The sequence below is a fragment of the Lepus europaeus genome, chromosome 12 (assembly GCF_033115175.1).
Source record: "Lepus europaeus isolate LE1 chromosome 12, mLepTim1.pri, whole genome shotgun sequence".
NCBI classification, from domain to species: Eukaryota; Metazoa; Chordata; class Mammalia; order Lagomorpha; family Leporidae; genus Lepus; species Lepus europaeus.
In genome coordinates this window covers 25,103,240-25,116,404 of record NC_084838.1, presented here as the reverse complement: position 1 = coordinate 25,116,404, position 13,165 = coordinate 25,103,240, and the positions used below count along the sequence as shown (strand labels likewise).

General features: G+C 40.5%; 1 protein-coding gene across 3 annotated transcripts in view; it reads right to left on the bottom strand.

Moving 5' to 3' along the window:
* The window catches only part of ELP1 (elongator acetyltransferase complex subunit 1), a 76,670-nt gene that overhangs the window by 45,328 nt on the left and 18,177 nt on the right, over positions 1-13,165 (bottom strand). For all 3 annotated transcript variants that reach the window (XM_062207799.1, XM_062207801.1, XM_062207800.1), the window contains 6 exons: positions 11,605-11,728; positions 10,837-10,930; positions 8,280-8,510; positions 7,040-7,210; positions 3,386-3,485; positions 1,530-1,715 (listed from right to left, as the gene is read on the bottom strand). In XM_062207799.1, coding sequence (XP_062063783.1) covers positions 1,530-1,715; positions 3,386-3,485; positions 7,040-7,210; positions 8,280-8,510; positions 10,837-10,930; positions 11,605-11,728 — 906 coding nt within the window. The remainder of the gene's footprint in view (positions 1-1,529; positions 1,716-3,385; positions 3,486-7,039; positions 7,211-8,279; positions 8,511-10,836; positions 10,931-11,604; positions 11,729-13,165) is intronic.

The following is a 13,165-nucleotide window of genomic DNA, read 5'->3' as shown; positions in this document are numbered from 1 at the left end:
TATATAATAAGGAAAGGTTCTTAATTTTCCAAAGTTGAGTAAGAATAAGCAGGCCTAAACCAACTTCTGCACTTACCAATGAGCTTGGCCTGAAGGTGCCCCCATATATAGTGAACCATAACTTAACTTGATGTGCCAGCAGGCTGTCCCCTAACTTAGAGTACACATTTGCACCTGACTAAATGCATGTTGGCCAATTCTAGTAGCTGATCCCTCAGTTAATTTGAGGTTCAAGGCTGCTCAAATTATGTCCAAATAAAGCCATGTCAAATTGCACCAATCAGGTACACCCTACATGTCATTTCCTTTTTTTTTGGTTAGAAAAGTAGCTCTCCACATTAAAAGAAGGGGCATTCTCAATCATCTTGGCCTGGAGTGCCACCTAGTTCTAGAATCTTCTTTTCTTTCTCAAGAAAACCGTTATATATAACTAGTCTGTTTTTCTTTTATTCTTTCAAAATGTATGTATTTGAAAGGTGGAATGACAGACAGAGAGACAGAGAGAAAGATCAATCTTCCATCTGCTGGTTCACTTCCCAAATAACCACAATAGCCAAACCTGGGCCAGGCAAGTCAGAAGCCAGGAACTTCAACCTAGGCTCCCACATGGGTGACAGGGGCCCAAAACTTCAGTCATCATCTGCTGCCTCCCAGGCACATGAGCAGGAAGCTGGATCAGAAGCAGAGTAGCCAGAATTTGACCCAGGGCCAGTACAGATGCGGAAGTCTCAAATGGCAGCTTAACCTACTGCAGCACAAAGCCCACCCTGCAGTTTTTCTTTCAACAGCAATGAGGGTTCTCAAAATATAAATCTAACAAGTACAGCTTTAATTACAAATAAATCTGGGGATAATATCAGTATATGACTAGTCGCCAAGTTCTGATATTGAAACCTTAGGGGAGCTCTGGGAGTTGGCCAGAATGCTATCTGCTGCCCAACAAGCTTATATTATAGAAAAGAACATCAGAAGTCTGTTACACGATGAAGATACGGTCAGGAATCAAAACAAAACTCAGGTACAGGGAGCAGAGAAATTTCAGCAAAGAAAAATGAAGATGACTTTCTGATGGCAAAGGCAGTCTAATGTCAAACAGCATGTATAGACGAGGTAACCAGAAGAAGCCTTTTGAAGTCACCACATCAAAAGGAAGCATATCTACATTTATAATCTCTTCTCATTACATTAGCCCATGAGAATTAGCTATCTTTATTAACATAAGTTCTAAGATCTAATAGTTACTCTGCAAGAATGTTTGTACGTGCTGAATTAAAATATTTAACATAACTTGAAAATGTTCTGCCTCTTTATGGGTATTTGTCCTATTTTTCACTTTCTTGGTATATTTTTTATTTTTGGTTGGTTATTTTGATGTAACTCAAAACTAGACTTAATCTTGCTAAGCTAAATATGCTTACCAGGAAAGCTACTGCTTCTCAACCTTGCTAACTAGAAGCCAAAATAAAATAAAATAAAAAGACAAACACCCTCCTCCATTTGTTTACAGAGATGTATGTGTATAGCACTACCTGACACTGAGCTGCCCTTGCTCCTCGTCCATCTCGCAAGGGGCCACAGTCAAGCGGTGAATGACAGACTGTTGGGGGCTGCACTGACTGTGGCAGATGGCCAGGAAAATGTCTTCTTCAATCCAGGTGAGAAGGCTGACCTTCAGTGGGTTTGTTTCTTGATCTTCATTATTCTCAAACTGAATTCTGTTTTAAATATTGGAGAATAGTTAAGACATGAATAGAACTTTAAAAGTACAAAGATCCTCCCGAATGAACTACCTTGTATACACCCAATTCCTAATTATTAGGAGGAATAAAAACTGAGTAATAGTAATAATGCTTGATTGGCTGAAGAACTTTTTAATATTTACTTCAAGTTAAATTCCTTAGCCCCTAATATGTTTAGATTTGAAGGGAACACTTCAGGAAGTTGAATACACAAGAACATCAGGCCCCAAGCCCTACACTAATGAACACCAGAGCCCTTCTACCTAATTGGGTACCAGCACTCAATCTGGGCTCCAGCAGCTCTCTGGGTCTCAGGAGATTCGGTCATTTCCTAAGCACCTCATATCAATGTGACTAACTAGCTTCAGAGATGGTCTTCTTGTCTCCAACACCTTCCTTAGGCAGCCTTCTGACCAGTGCACTCGTTTTGCCACCTTGCGTAGGAACCCATACTGTATATTGCCTGCCTTTAGATCCAGAGACAAATGCTCAGCTGCCACTAGCCTCATCTTCCCACTCAAGCAGCCTCTCTGGACTCAGCCCCTGCACTGCACGCAGCCCAAGGTGTTCTTTCTACACAGGATTCTCCCTACCTAATAGTCACCAACACTCTCCTCCCCCAGACCCAGCACCCTCAGTCCTTCTTTCCAATCCTAAGCTTACTCCTTCTTCAAGGTTCAAGAGAAATACTTGTGTCATTATGAGATCTCTGAAGACCTGGAGTTATCCTCCCATTTTATTTTTTTTTAATGTAACTATATTCTAAACTGTCTCACACTTTCTACTTTGCCTTATGTCTCTGTCCTCTCTCTCTAGTAGTATCAAGGCTGTGAAATGAAATAATGCATGTAAATTTCTTTAAAAACTACTAAACAGTCCCTAAATAATACACAGGTTGGATATACGCATCACATACATTTAAGGTATATAATATTTACTAAATTCTGTTATTTGTTGCACTCAGGAGATTATTTCTATTAATTTAGGAATATTTCCAGGAGGTGGGGCAGTTCAATAAAGAACCATGGATTTATAAAACAGAAGAGAATAAAATCCTGGATTCTCTAGCTACCAGGTCCACATCTTTGGGAAGATACCTAACCGCTACACTTTATTTTCTTATCTGGAAGCACTTACTCAAATAACACTTTTAAAAAACATTTTCTCACAGAAGTGGCATTACAAGTTTGGCTTCTGGGTCACAGCAAATTCCTATAGTGTACCTGAGGTATTCAATTGTATCTAGTTGTTTCTAATACAGTATCAGTATGAAAACCCACTGATTTCCAAGCTGAGGATCTGGAGTCTGAGATGAGGCAAAGACAGAGGCTATATGAAGCTATTTCTACATTAACAACTTACACACTGATGCAACGGAATACAACTCTGCCTGATCACCATCACCTCCACCTTTCCTGTAATTTTCCAAGAGAACTAAGGGCTACTGTGGGGTGTGGATCTAGGCTAGTTTACAACCCCACTCCCCTGCCACTCATCAAAATACATGACATTCTGAACAGCCAAGTGACTAGCTTCCCCAACCAGAGTCCCAGCATTCTATTCCTGTTCTACTCAGCATCAGGCAGTATAACAGTTGGTGAATTTAGGATTATATTCTCATAGGTCCAGAATAATTAAGAACCTACTTGTATCTCTTTTCCAGATGAGGTGTTCTAAGGGAGACTTTAAATCCATTTCCACCCACAGCTCCCAGTTTCACTGTGGGGTCCATACTTGGACTATCACCTAGAAACAAAATTGCAAATATTATCATTACAAACTATAAACATTGCTCCTAATACCAAATACTATATGCAACTGCTGATTCTAGAAGGCAAATAAAGCAATCTAGAAAATAACATCTCAGTTTTTTCTTAAATCTTTGCCTACTTTTCAAGTTTATACAAAACCAACTTTTGCCTTAGTAACACCATATCTGTCATAATTGTCACACCTCATGAGACCACATGCCAGCCAGACCAGGTGGACAGGCTGCTGTCTCCTGCAGTGCTGGTTCCTCCATGGTCCTACAACCATTTCTCAGTAACTCTGCACGATCTGAAGTCCTAAGCACTTGCTTAAAGGATACCCTCTTTGCATTTTTGATCCAGTACTCACGCACAGTGACCACTGCAATCCTTTACAAAGGCAAGAACACAGCGTTCTTCTGTTCCACTCTGCAAGTGGCTTCCTATCTCACTTAGAGTCACAGTCTTTGAGGGCCTGCTGTCCCTTGGCATGCTTACAACACTACCCACCACCCTCCCCTCACTTCCCTGACAGCTACCCTAACCTCCTGGCTGTTTCTGAAACACAGCAGAATCTTTGCAGGTGCTTTTTACTCTGCTCAGAATACTCTTTTTTTTTTTTTTTTTTTAAGATTTATTTATTGATTTGAAAGTCAGAGCTAGAGAGAGAGAGAGAGAGAGGTCTTCCATCCAATGGTTCACTCCCCAATTGGCCGCAACAGCCAGAGCTGCACCGATCCGAAGCCAGGAGCCAGGAGCCCCCTCCAGATCTCCCATGTGGGTGCAGGGGCCCAAGGACTTGGGCCATCCTCTACCGCTTTCCCAGGCCATAGCAGAGAACTGGATCAGAAGTAGAACAGCCAGGTCTCAAACCAGCGCCCATATGGAATGCCAACGCTTCAGGCCAGGGCATTAACCTGCTGTGCCACAGCACCGGCCCCCAGAATACTTTTTACCCTAGGGTTCTGCTCCCTGAGTCACTTTAAATACAAAAGCTACCTTCTCTGCACGCCCCTAGATTCAAGCTTTCCCTATAACCCCATCGTGTATAATTTTTCTCTACAGATCATGCCATCTGATAAATAACATAAACTCCATAAATGCAATGACTAGAAAAGGGTCTAGCAAATAATCAATAAACAGTAAAGGAGAAAAAGAGGTGATACTCAGGACACATCAAATGCCACCTTTGAAAATTCTGGCAACTAATTTGTCTTCACACCACTCCAATGCCAATCAGTTGCCTACAAGTTCAATTCCAACAAGCACTGTTTTCTCTTGGGCACTAATGACTCTTATGCAGTACTCTGACCTGTTCCTCTATGTGATCTCAAAGTAGAATGTTCTGACATTGACTTCAATTTCTGCTCCTTCTTCTTTTCATTGTTTTCTTTATCTCAGTAAAATGTACTAGCTCTCAGCCTTACCAGACCTCTTGCACGACCTGGAAGCTGACATCAGCTGCTTCTACAAACACATTCTTTAATTTCTCCCCAGCCTGTCCTGGTACCACATTCATCCAGTTGGGGTCTCAGAGGCTAATCTCTAAATGCTACATTCTAAGAAGGGCTCACAGGGTCAGAGCTGTAGTACAGCGGGTTAAGTCTTGGCCTGCAGCACCAATATCCCATTAGGGTGCTAGTTCAAATCCCAGCTGCTCCACTTTTGATCCAGCTCTCTGCTATCATGTCTGGGAAAGCAGCAGAGGATGGCCCAAATGCTTGCGCCCCTGCACCCACGTGGGAGACCCGAAGAAGCTCCTGGCTCCTGACTTTGGCCTGCCCCAATCCCAGTCATAGTGGCCATTTGGGGAGGGAACCAGAGGATGGAAGACCTCCCCTTCTCTCTCTCCTTCTCTGTTAACTCTGCCTTTCAAATAAACGAATAAATATTTAAAAAATAATAATGATTCCCCCACTTTTTCCAGATTTCCCTTATATACAAACCCTCCACAACGTGTTCCTCAAACTTCTCAGAGCATTTGTATCTTTCTCTTTACATTTCTACAAACTCTCCCTTGGCCTAACTCACTATTCTCCCACCTAGACATTCTAAAACAGTTTCTCCTAACTGCTTTCTCTGCCTCCAGGAGCCCTCCTCTCATGGTCAACATTGCACACTGATGTCATCCAATCTCCCAAAACCAGAACACTAAACCTGCCCTACCTCACCACAGGGTGTTGTTAAGTATCAAGTGAAATGAATGTAGGCTGGCATAGGGTTTCATTAAGGAGAGATGAAAATGTTATAAAATTGAATTGTGGTGGTAGCTGTATATAACTCTTTGAATATGAATATGCACATGAGTATCTCAAAAATTTCACAGAAAATGTGTATTATGAAAAATCTGCATAGATATAAAAATTTTTTGCATCAATATAAACTTCATCTTTTAATTCCCAGGTTTCTATGTGCTTTCTGAAGTGTTGATGTGTATATCACTGAACTACATGTGAAACAGAGGACTAGTAAAAGGCTACCTTTCTAGAAAGTGAATTCAGGACAAAGCATCTCACACATTGTAAAATGATACATAAAATCATACAGTAAGTACTATAACACTAACCTGCACCTGACTGTTTTGAATTTCACAAAACTAGCGATAGTTACAGTGTGAGGACAAAAATTTGATTTGACAGGCTAATAGAAAGCCTTCTTTGAAAAACAATTTATTTTTCTGATTTACTTTGACAATGCACACACCAGTATTTAAGTTATTTTAAAAAGTTTAGGAAGACTGTAACAGCATTTTACAGAGTGAAACAAATCAGAGAAATTGGTAACATATCCAAATAGGAATCATAAAAGCAGTAGGCTGCCAATTTAACAAAAAAGCTGATTAAAAAAAAAAAAACAACAGGGAATTCCAATATGAATTAATTTTGATTATTGTCTCCCAGCAGCTACCTAGGCTTTTTCTAAGAATTTACAAGATATTTGAAAATAAGGCTACCACTGACATATGCCAGTATAATTTATGAGATGACTACAGAATTCACACACAACAAAACCACTTTCAGGTTCCCTAGTACATCAGGAAAGCAACAAGGAATTGGCATCAAGGGGACTGTGAAAGGACAATTGGATTAGGAGCTAGGATGTCTATGTCCATTCCTGCTTAAGAAAACTGCAACCCCTCTGGCACCATGTCCCCTCATCTATCAGACAAGAGAACTCCGGCTCTGGCATAGTTCCTAGGAGGGGTATGTGGTCAAGCAAAATTATGTATAAAAGCAACAAATACATTAAAGCATGTTAAATAGATACATAGTATATATGACATCATTTCAGGGCTGAATTAGGTATGCTTATAAACCAATGACTCTTCAAGCTCAATAAGGCAGAAGGAATTGCTTTCATAAGCCTGAGTAGGATTTGGGGGTGGGGTGAGGGGAGGTAGGTGGGATACAGGGGCACACAAGCCTATTAAATATCAATGAAATTAACTGTAGACTCCAAACTACTGTTAAGGCAATACCAAAATACAAGTTGCCCCTGTGTAGTGTGGGGAAGAATTTCATTCTGAATATCCTGGTAAGTTTTTTAACATACCACATTTATAAACAGAAATCTGGTTACTGGCATCTAGGACAGCAAGGTCATTACTCTTTTTAGGGAGTGCACAGAATGTGACTTCGTTCACAGGGTGTGGGAGCAGCAGTCGGTATGTGCACATGGGAGGCGGAACCACAGTCTGCTGAAAGACTGTCACCAATATCCTGTCTGCAAGTGAAAACAAAAAAGAAAGATTAGACAAGTGGATAGTTAATTGGTAAAACAAGCCATCTCAACATCACAGTACCCCTAAGTAATACTGGTAATAAAAAACAGCAATGCATAAATGTAATTTTTTATGTTTTTCTCAAAAATAAGCTTAAAAATAGTGTAACAAGTGAGGAGTAAGTGTCATGGGTCTGTTTATATCTGGCTATTGTCACCTCCGGGCCTAGAGTAGTCCAAATCTGACCTGAAAGTTTCAGGTACCAAGAACTAAGGCAAACAGGTCAGAGTTTCAGCTTTAAACCTGGGCCTTCAGTCAAGTCAAACTAAACCAAGGAAATTAACAGCTTCAAAATTCTTATTTTTCCCATGTGTGGCCTTGGTAGTAGGGCAGATCTGATCAAGTTCTCTATATAGAACATAAGATTATAAAATCAATATTGTGATTACTACACAGAAATGAGTTAGTATACCAACTAACTCGCATTATAGTCTTAGAGCAAGTGTCCTTTATGTTATCAGCAATAAGTAAACTACTCATGTGGCTACTTCATTCCTCAGCCTTACCCTCTACCCCCACTCTGAGACAACCCAGGCCCCACTAAACCCCTGCAAAGTAATTACAAAAAACCAACCTAATACTCATATAGGACAGACATCTATGACTTCAACTGAACATATTGGAGAGTATTCTATCAGAAAACAAAGCAACACAAATGGAGTGGTGCAAGGGTCAACACAAATCTGTGTTAGGGCAAGCAGACACTTAACCTTTGTCGATTCTCTACCCAAGGTCAAAAGGTCAATATCTTCAGTCTCCAACAGCCACACAAGTAAATGTCTAAAGGCCATGGATAGGGTACAACAAGGAATGGGCAAAGGGGGAAGGGAATATGGTTCTCAGGAGATTATATTCCACCCAAAGGCATTCCCATTGAACCAAAGATAAAACAACACACAAGTACAAAGAAATCAAACAACTGAAAGAAAGCTCCCCACTGTCCAACCACATCTGCAGACCCTGGGCTCAGGAGTTCTTGCAGGCACTTGGACACACTTCCCAGCTGCTTACTTCCATCAATGACAGCCACATTTGCCAAGTCACTCTCATTATCTCCTGAGCTCCTGTCAGTCGTCCAGTGCCAGTCATAGCAGAGGTAATGCCAGCCCTGACAGAGGACATGCAGCCTGTATGGAATCACTGGGTCCCACATCAGAGATACAATCTTGCTCTTCCCATAGGTGCTGAAGGGCAGACACTGCTTGAGATACCAGTGATAATTTCCAACAGTCCAGAGTTGAACTGCAAAAGAAAACGAAATAAAAACCTTCAGAGGCCAGGGAACCAGATTTCAAACCACTAGCTAGAAGGTAAAAAAAAAAATCTTTTCTTTTTCAAATGACCCTTTTTTTCTCTTAATTAAAACAGTAATGTAATAACCACTGTTAAGTTAGTTTTCCATAGAGATAAAATGTCAAGTATCAAATAAGGTCAGAAGTATACAATCTTATTTCACTTCTACCTTCAAACCTGATGATCATGATGGAAGATTACTAGACAAAGCATTGTTTTAGTGATTTAGTATGAAGATCTGGTAAGAAGATAATAGTATCACTTGTTGCATTTTGCTGCAATAACCAGGTCTGAGCCAGGCAGAAGCCAGGAATCAAGAGCTTCATCTGGGTCTCTCACCGGGGTGGCAGGGGCCCAAGCACTTAGACTATCTTCCACTGCTTTTTCCAGGTCATTAGCAAGAAGCTGGACTGCAAGTGGAGCAACCAGAACATGAACCAGCAGCCATATGGGATGCCAGTGTCACAGGTGGAAGCTTTACCAGCTACACCACAATGCCAGGTCCAGATGCCTATTTTCTCCCAGGTGCTTTGCATGCAGTCATTTCTAAGCAAATCTAGTTTTAACTATGATTCAAATGCACAAGGGAGATTAGCATGCAATTACCCTTTCCAATATCTATTAAAAGAACAAGACATAACTGCATCAAAACATTTACTAAACAAGTTACATAAAGAAATTTATTTTCTTAAACTTCTCACACACTTACTCTTAAATATTACAACACTTCTGTACTGCCATGAGCTGCTAAGTTAAACCACGTGCTCATGCACCATAAGGACAGATGCTGGAACTGCTCAGGTGCAATATTTTTATCCTGAACATATCACAGTCCATCGCTTCACCCACCAGTTGTCAGTAGTTGTCAGTTTTGGCTTATGTTAAGAAAGCTTGGGAGGTTTTATTAAAAATTAAATACTGATGGATAGTATTCCCCATTCCAACACAATGAATCCAACTCTGAAATGAAACCTGGATATCATTATTCTTTTTTAAAAGTATATCACTACTGTGATGAATTTATTAGTAACATTTCAGCTAAAAAAAAAGTTCTACTGACTAAAGAGTTTGGAAGCCACTTAGGAAATAATCCAGAAGGTAAAAAGATGTATGAATAAAAATGGTTAGTGTAGTGATGTTGGTGGTCATGAGAAATTACAAAACTTTGGATGTCTAGCAGTATGAGATTTAATAACTGGATAAAGGCAACTTAAAGTGATACAGATGAATATCTGAAATGGAAATATGCCTGTGATACAGTGTCAAAAAAAGCAACAAAACTGCATATATCACACCTATACTTTTAACAAAAATGAGCTCATAGGTATATTGAGATATACACACAAGATAACCTAGAGGAAAAGAAAAGTTTAAGTGATTATTACTGAGTGGTAGAAATACGCTAATTTTTCTTTTCTTCTCATCTTTATTTAATAACATTTTTATATATTACTTAACACTTAAAAAAAAAAAGCATTACTTACACATTTTAAAAGTTACAGAAAAGGTTCTCTCTCGAATCTAATTCCTCTTTCTCTTCCCTGGTGTTAGTTTAATGGTGTTCTGACTTTCTACAGTCACCACGCAAGTCACTGACAATCTATGATGGTTCATGGTATGTGTCAACTTGGCTAAGCTATGGGGTCCAGTTGTCCAGTCAAACACAAGTGTAAATGCTGCTATGACAGTAATTTGTAGATGTGATTCACATATATAACTGGCTGACTCTAAATAGATCAGATTACCCTTTGTAACAGGGTGGTCTCATTCAGGGGCCTTAGACACTGAAATTGAATTTCCCGCAAAGGAAGCAACTCTGCCTCAAGATTCTAATAGAGAAACCCTGGGTTTCCAACTTGTCCCACAGATTTCAAATCTGCCATCTCCTACAACCAGATGAGCCAATTCCTTAAAATAAGTCAACCAATACTTTTGCTTGTTCTCTCTCCTTCCCCTCTCAATACATATACAGAGATTCCAAAAATATTTTGCACCAAAATAAACTTATCTTTAAATTCCATTTTCTAAAGTTTTTTAAGTACTCAAATGCAAACGTGCATGTGTGTATGTATGCTCCATTGGTTCTATTCCTCTACAGAACACTAAGATATGAGCAAAGTTCATAAATAAAATCTAATCTCTCTCCTATCCCATATATTCACTTCGGTGTCTTTGACTCCAGTAAGAGACCAAGAAGGAACGAAGGAAATCCCACAGCCTTCTACTTTCAACTACATTTGATGGGGCATAAAGCTGAGACACTCAGCTTTCTTACCATAGGTTTTCAGAATGGAATCTTCTTCCCTCTGAAGATCTTCCAGCCAAACAGCAAGCACAGAGGAATCTGCATTCCACAGCAAGTCATTTACCTAGTAGGAGAAAAAGATCCGGCAATGCCTTTTGCATTTACAGCAAAATCTTCACCAACAGCTGAATCCCCTGTTCTTAAAAGTCAAATAATAAAATTACTATACATTATTAGCATAAATTACTAACCTACAGTGTCACTAAACAACTCTGAGAAATGTCATTACATGCAGATGATTTTAAAAAATGCATTATGCAGGGGCTAGCGCTGTGGCATAGTAGGTAAAAGCTGCCTCCTGCATTGCTGGCATCCTATATAGGCGCTGGTGCGAGTCCCAACTACTCCGCTTCCAATCCAGCTCTCTACTATGGCCTGGGAAAACAGTATAAGATGACCCAAGTCCTTGGGCCCCTGCACCCACGTGGGAGACCCAGATTCTGGCTTTGGATTGGCACAGCTCCAGCCACTGTAGCCAAGTGGAGAGTGAAACAGCGGATGGAAGACCTCTCTCTCTCTCTCTCTCTCTCTGCCTCTCCTTCTCTGTGTAACTCTGACTTTCAAGTAAATAAATAAATCTTTTTAAAAAAATCATTTGTAAGAAGCCAGCATGTTTATTATCATCTATTCTGGAGCCTCTACCCACTTAGCCATATCATCTATGAACCTCTGTATGTGATAAAACCAGCAAATATGAAAGTCCTCTGGATTTGATGGTCAAACAACTCAGGCACCTACCTTAACTTCATCTTTGAGGAAAGGAAGTGTAAACTGTCCATGAAGAAGTCCATTCTTCTCAAAAAACACAACATCCTGTTGGTTTGGTTTATTTTGTGTAGATGCGATCAAACTGCCTGAGGGTCTTAAAGCAAATCCAAGTGTTAGAACATCCTAAAGCGCATTGAAAACAAGGGGAAATTCAGACAAGAAATTTCTCTCAGTAAAACTCCTCATACAAGAAGTTTTAAATCCTTAGGTACCTGTGATTGGCAGGCAGTTCTTCCTGGTGTGGAACTACACTTGCCCAGAAGAAAGAGTACCTTTTCCTGATCTGCACAAAGCCTCTGCTTGCCCACAGAGCCTTATATACAGACTATACTTGTATAATTACATACACATATATGTATGTATATATAAACCATTCTAAATATAATGTCCTAAAAACTGTAACCTATTTCTCCTTCAATTATATGACTTCAGGAAATATTCTATGACAGGCAAGCATTTTTTAAGCCCTCCAACTAATGAAAATCTCTTCATTTTATTCATATTCATCTCTAAAGTCTTAATTAAAATATCCTTTTCTCTTGTTCTGTCATCCAATGTCTTTCAAATTCTGGTGAGAAACAAGGTATCTGAATCGTAGAGACCTAGTGGTTCTGCACATAACAAATGCCACTGACACAGATCTATAATCAAAGCAGCTGCATACGACAGGCACAATGTGACCTCCACAAGGGCAGTGGACCAAAGAGGTAAATGGGAAGAACCCAAATGCAGCCTGCAGGTTCCTCTGCAAGCAGATCCCATACTGTGCGAGTCTGCACAGAGGAAGGAAGCTCTGAAGATTTCACAAAAGCTCTATTTGCCCCACAGAGTCTGGCTGTTTTACACCATGGATTCACTAGGACAGTCAACAGTCATAACCTTTAAAGAATTAGGAATACAAATGTGTGGGTCTTTTAATGATGAGGTCTGTGAGAAAGTCCAGAATCCACTCATCAAGTAGAATTCAGACCTCAGGGCCAACTGTGACATTCTGGGTAAAGGCGCCATCTATGACGCCAGGATCTGATACGGGCTCATGTCTCGGCTAATGGCCTAGGAAAAGCAGTGGAGGATGCTCTAAGTGCTTGGGCAACTACACCCACATGGGAGACCTGGAAGAATCTCCTGTCTCTTGACTTCAGTCTGGCCCAGCCCTGGCCATTGCAGCTATTTGGGGAATGAACTAGCAGATGGAGGATCTCTCTCTCTACCCTACCCCATAGCTCTGACTTCCAAATAAATAAATAAATATTGTGAAAAAATTTCAGACTTCATGGGGCCAGCTCCGTGGCACAGGTTAATCCTCCACCTGCAGCGCCAGCATCCCATATGGGTGCTGGTTCTAGTCCTGGCTGCTCCTCTTCCAATCCAGCTCTCTGCTATGGCCTGGGAAAGCAGTAGAAGATGGCCCAAATCCTTGGGCCCCTACACCCGCATAGGAGACTGGAAAGAAGCACCTGACTCATGGCTTCAGATCAGTGCAGCTCTGGCCATTGCGGCCATCTGGGGAGTGAACCAACAGAAGGAAGAC